This window comes from Lactuca virosa, chromosome 5, assembly GCF_052849685.1.
Source record: "Lactuca virosa cultivar CGN04683 chromosome 5, Lactuca_virosa_CGN04683_v6, whole genome shotgun sequence".
NCBI classification, from domain to species: Eukaryota; Viridiplantae; Streptophyta; class Magnoliopsida; order Asterales; family Asteraceae; genus Lactuca; species Lactuca virosa.
Window position 1 is genome coordinate 212,792,020 of NC_136430.1, and position 6,288 is coordinate 212,798,307.

At 35.1% G+C, this 6,288-nt stretch overlaps 1 protein-coding gene across 1 annotated transcript; it reads right to left on the reverse strand.

Annotated features, from left to right (window-relative positions):
- Positions 1–661: 661 nt before the first annotated feature.
- On the reverse strand, positions 662–2,247 carry LOC145115430 (large ribosomal subunit protein eL6-like). Its single transcript, XM_079051719.1, has 4 exons — positions 1,863–2,247; positions 1,659–1,765; positions 1,292–1,473; positions 662–945 (listed from the first exon to the last, which is right to left on the reverse strand). Exons 1-4 carry the CDS (start codon positions 2,117–2,119, stop codon positions 790–792), a joined length of 702 nt encoding a protein of 233 aa, XP_078907845.1. The 5' UTR covers positions 2,120–2,247; the 3' UTR covers positions 662–789.
- Between the last annotated feature and the right edge of the window lie 4,041 nt (positions 2,248–6,288).

The window sequence follows — 6,288 nt, forward strand, 5'->3', positions numbered from 1 at the left end:
TTATTTGTGCATAATTCGGTTTGGTTCGGTTCGGGTTTCCAAGCCAAATTCTCATCCAGACAGATATATTTGATTAGTATGTATTTGGACTTTGAAACAACCAACATAATCATCCCATAAAAGTTGATATTGGTGGTTATATCTACCCAAAACATATGTAATCTACAACAATATACTGTAATGATATGTCGATTCGCTCCTATGGACCACAACTATAAATATGCACTCTAAAAACTTGATTTTACAAACAGTTTTTTTTCACAAAAACTATTTGTATGCAGACGGACAAATTTTCTCAAAACGGAACAACAATTGAATAGAAATACACTAATAATAATATTAAACACTCTGGAATACAATCCGAACAGAAATCCAGATGGCACTTTTTATTCCGGAATACACACAAATTCCAAAGGTCATTACATCTAACTACGAAATAAGTTTTAAAACTCAAAGAAGCTATATTTGGAAGTCATTTTCTAAATTTAAAAAAGAAAAAGGTCATGGTTATCAAAACCTCAATTATACTAGTTAGTTTATTTTAAATAAATAAATAAATAAAAACGCAATCTTTCTTTATTTTCTTTAACTTTATAAATATTAAATAAGTTATCAAGTATAGTTCCAAAACCCCATGACCCAAATAAACAACAAGAAACCATCATGCAAAATCTCAAATTTAATAATAATATCACAACAAAAAACAAATCTTACCAATTCAAAGATGTGAACTCAAACAAAAGAAACTCGATGCTAATAAATGTGTTGAAATGCATATCATCATATCGTCTAAAATACAAGCTCATGTGGTTTCATTCCTGCCTTAAGAGAAAATCTTGCTCCCAAATAACTCTTCAATTCGGGAACAGCCTCAATTGATTTAATCAAAGCTGCGTCTACTGTTTTTTGATCATCCTTTTTCTCTTGTGGCAGCTGACTCTTCTCCTATATAAATTTCAAATTCAAAACAACAAATCATAATTAGAACATTATTATCTATTAAATCATTATCTTATTAATAAATTGTTATTTAATAAAACTGTAACTGGAAGAAACAAAATTAGGATGATAATCATGCTATACATGTGTAATAAATAGCAATGTACTTTCATTGTTTGTTTACAACATTAGAACTTATTTTTAATTAGTCCTGTTTATCTAAGCCTCTCATTAATTTTATGATTTTTTGTATATAAACTTATTTAGGGTATTTTAGATGATATAAGGTTGAGATACTTTTCATCAAAAAGATAAGAATTTTTATTGCAAAAAACCAGAAATTTTCATTTACCTCTTTTTCAGCTTCAAAGAACTCTCCTTCACCCTTCTTATTCTTCTTCTCGACTTTCTTGGAGAAATACTTGTCATCAAACTTCTCCACGTTTACCCCATTAATGTCGACCTTGGTTGAAGTGGCAATTACGTATGACTGGTTCACCCTTCTCAATGGAACACCATTAATCTTGAATGGACCTGAAAAACCGTAGATTGTTTAGCGATCAAAGCTCTAAAGACTTTGCTAAAAACAAAACTTCAAAGAAGTTGTAGAATAACGAAACACAAAATCTACATCTCGAATTTGAAACAATATTGCCATAAACTCATTAAATCAAAACATAACTCGTCCAATATAAGTTTAATAGTATCGGAAACCTCACCGGTGACGAGAAGCAATCCAGATGTAAGTTGTTTCAAGAAGACAACTCTCTTCCCCTTAAACCTTCCAGCCAATATAATCAAAACAGTTCCTGGAGTGATACTAGACCTATATAACATGAGACGCATACATCAAATCAAAACGAACACGCATTAAAAATTGAAAAACAATCCATAAAACTACAAAGGATTTCATGTGTATCAACCTGAGCTTAGTGGGCCTGGCTTTGCGCTTGTTGACAAGGGGTTTCTTGACATCGTCGGCAGGGTAAAACTTCGGTGGCTTGACGGCGAGGGGGGCATCAGCTGGCTTCTTCTCGTGGGTAGGGAATTTGCCGCCGTTTTTGGCCTTGATGGCCCAGAGTCCCCTCTTGTGGTACATCTGGGAGCGGGAGTATTTCCCGACGCCTCTGATGAGATCTGGGTTCCGGCATGTATGAGGAGTTCTCTGCTTTGGCGCCATTGATGGATGACCTTCTGATGTTTCGCTTGCTCCGGCGGTGTGGAAATGAGGCGACGAAGAAGAAGGGGTTTGGAAGAAAATTGGTGATTCTAATACATTTGCAGAAACCCTACTTGGTGTTCTTTGGGCTTTCTCTTCTTTTCGGATTGGACAAGTCCTAATTGAGCTTATTTGTTGGCCCGTTTTATTTTTTTCTGAATACATCCCATGAAGATAATAGAGATTATTTTAATAAAATTATTTAATTATAACAAATGTTTTAGGTATATTTTAAGGGAAATTAATTAAGCTAATAATTATACATTAGCTATTTAAAGAAAATAACTATCTTTTTCAAGTTTCTAAAAAATGACCATTTAGTCTGGAATACAGTATTTCGGAGTAGTTAAGGTCATTGTGGAGTTGGCGGTAGTTGGCAGATGATTCGTCTGGAATTAAACAGTCGTACATTTCAGACTGGAAAACTTCATTCCGGATCTATTATATGGAATGTACGGGCATGCTAGAGTAATGTTCTTGAGTGTTATTTGTCATTGTTGTTGCATAAAACAAAATACAACTTTTGGTACTAAAAAAAATTAAGTTTGTATAAGCAGTTATTTAAAGTACATGTTTGTAGTGGAGGGCAATTGGCATGAATTGATGGATATATGCAATATATTGTTCCAAACTACACACATTTTGGTGTAGAGTTAAGTAGTGATATCAACATTTTGGACTAATTATGTTGGTTGCTTCAAAGTTGATGTTACATATTAATCAACGTCTAACTTTTCATTAGTTTAACTAGGATAAAGTTTTAAAGAAAACTAACTTAATCCCTTCCTTGTTAAACATACAAAAACTATCACTCCATGTTTCATAACTAGAAGGTCCTTCTACATAGCTTCAACTAAGAAGTTATACCCTCGCCCCTTTTTATATTTTTTCGTGTGTTTCATCATTTTCTCCAAGTCGTAATGCTCCAAAATATTTGTGTATTTATTTACGTACATTACTCTACTATGGCCCTCTTTGTGACATATCTCACATCTTATATCTTTTGGCAACTTTGATTCACACTCTTTCATATGATGTCCCTATAATAATGCTTCAAAATATTTGTGCATTTCTTTGGGTACATTACTCGAGTGTGTCCCTCTTCATGACATATCTCACATCTTATATATTTTGGCAACTTTGCTTCACACTCTTTCCTATGATGTCTTTCTTTTCCACGTCAGAAACATCGGGATGTTCCAAATATACATTCTCCTAATGTCTTTTATGACACTTATTACATATTTCAAACTTTTCTTATTGTTTACTATTTTCTTCTATAGAGCTTCCAATGGATAATGTTATCACTATTGCAACAAGCACCATGGGGGGCTGCATTACAACATATGAATACTTCGAGGGTAATCCTTTAGCATATCAATAGATTTTTCCTTCCTCGGTAAGCCACACATATTCAAACGAAGCCAACATCCTTGTAAACTTGTCGGTGTACTCCTGAATCAACATGTTTTTCTTTTATAAAACAAGGAATTCCTCCATATTCTCCTTAGACGGACATACGTCTAATTCTTCGTGATGAACTTCATACTTGCTTTTCGTCCTTTCCATTTCGCTATAAAATAGTAATGGTAAGAAGCTTCAAAATCTTTCATCTTCTATTTCCACGCTAAAAATCTTTGTTGTACGATAATATGACAACTTATTACAACGTTATCTCATCAAAGGTTTCACTAAATTGTTATAAGCAACAGTTCTAAGTACAAGCATCTAACTTTGTGGTAGTATAAATCTAGTCATATAACATGACTTTAACATTTCTAAGCAATAGAGCATATTTATCATTCATAGGAACATTTTTTCGTAAACGTGTTTCACATCAATCTAGGCATATAATCCTATAAGCAGTTCTAGCATTCTTAAGGAAACATGCAACCTATTTCTCATAGTTTAAGCATAAGAAGGATAATACAATCTAATTCGCTTAATCTATGGCTTGATATCAAATTGTTATATCCGTATAACTTTTTACCAATAAAATATTGTGATTGTTCACTTAACATAACATTTAAGTCATGTCAAATATCTAGTTTTACAAAAACTTTGAAAACATTTATCAGGGTTTACAAACGTTTGGTGTTACAACAGTAATATCACATCCATAGTAAAAGAGAAAGGATTATACTACCTGAAGACTTTGCTAAATCTACTATAATCCTATACTAGTAATGTTCTTCTAGCCATTGGCTTCCAAACTTAAGTACATAGCACATTTAAACAGATATGTAAGTAAAAAAAACTCGTGAGATATATGGATTTAAACTCAACATTATAAATTGGAAAATGTTTTCAAAACTGAACTTGAAACATACTTTTAAACTTTCATCACTATGAAATACACTTTCAAATTCATAACCATTAATAAGTAATATGTTTCAAAACATAGCTAATGGAATCATATCATATAGTATGGGGAATTTATAGCCCAAAAACATAATATTTGTCAATAACCTGCACATACGGGGAATCTATACCCCTAAAACATAATATTTGTAAATACTTGCACATACGAGAATCGATACCCCTAAAACATAAACTACACAAATGACCCACACTTACAGGTAATATGCACTCCAAAACATAATCTTCAACGACATAACATTTCATAACATCAATTTCACAGATAAGTAGCACATATGGCGATTCGATACTCCTTGTCGATTTACAATCAACTCATTACCAACCATGAATATATACCACTTGGCAACTACTTTGCTATGGGAAGTACCATCACTTTAGTGTTGTTGTGTCCCATTATATACCTTTACAAAAATATGAATTCATTCATAACATATAACCAAATACTCATTTCACAAGTATACTAATGTCATATAATACACATATGGTATGCTTAAGCCTTTATCATAGAACCAATAGCTATGTAACATCCCAATTTTCAAGTCCAAAATATTCTTTTTAATTAACTGTCTCATAAAAACATTCATAAGAAAATACTGTGAAAACACATCATCTCATAAAACAATGTATCATGTCTAAAAACCCAAGTCATAAAATAGTAACATATCAGAGTACAATCCCAGAAGACTCCATGAGGAAATCATGTGTGTGTGTGATGCGCTGCTACACTGCCGGCTCCTTCCCTTTAGACGAAGAGGTACCTGAAACCCAAAACTAAAACTGTAAGCACAAAGCTTAGTGAGTTCCCCCATCATACCACATACCATACAGACATATCGCATTCATACTGCCGGGCAATTCTGGGGTGCCCGACCTACCCAGTACGGCCATTCTGGGGTGCCGACCTACCCGTGTCAAGCCATTATGGGGTGCTGACCTACCATGTCAAGCCATTATGTGGTGCTGACCTACCCTTCGGTCCTATCAACCGAACCTAGGGGACTATTCCACCCCCTACTGCTACTATCACATATATCATAACGTAAACACACTGTCAGACGTTTCTGGGGTGTCCGACTTACCCATCGGTCCTAACAACCGAACTTGAGGACTATTCCCTCCCTACTACCACTATCACATATAACATAACATGCCAGCATATAATCATATCATCACATACTGTCAGACATATCTGGGGTGTCTGGCCTACCCTCCGGTCCTAACAACCGGACTCTACTACTGCCACATATACATATCGTGCTAGCATATAACATATCAGGTGGTAGCAAACCTAGATGAATATCACAAAGACAATCATCCAATCATACAACTCCTACTGGTGGGCCGGCATTATGGCCGTAAACCCACCGCTACTAGAAGGTAACTCACCTCGTACAAGTAGCTGCTGATAATCTGTGCGGGAAACCTCTGTCTGCTGCCGCTCCGGAAATCCTCCGGCTACAATCCATACAAAATACTTAATCAGAGTCTGATATCTACTCTTAGGGTAAAATGACCATTTTACCCCCAACCAAGTCCAAGTCAAAGTCAACTTCCAGTTGACCCGACTCGCCGAGTTGGGCCGTCAACTCGTCGAGTCCCTTCCCTTTACTCGTCCTTATCCACGACTTGACTCGTCGAGTTTGGCAACGACTCGACGAGTTCCCCTTCATCACGAACATCAATGGACCTTCATCCGACTCGCCGAGTCGGATGAACACTCGTCGAGTTCACCTTCAACTGATGAACAAGTC

What these genes read in the sequence shown, in the direction of transcription:
- LOC145115430 (XM_079051719.1), bottom strand. Translation starts at nt 2,119, where the DNA reads ATGGCGCCAAAGCAGAGAACTCCTCATACATGCCGGAACCCAGATCTC. An exon ending in GCCAGGCCCACTAAGCTCAG is followed by an intron (nt 1,766 to 1,862) that starts GTTGATACACAT and finishes CATGTTATATAG; the next exon opens with GTCTAGTATCACTCCAGGAA. An exon ending in TGGATTGCTTCTCGTCACCG is followed by an intron (nt 1,474 to 1,658) that starts GTGAGGTTTCCG and finishes ACGGTTTTTCAG; the next exon opens with GTCCATTCAAGATTAATGGT.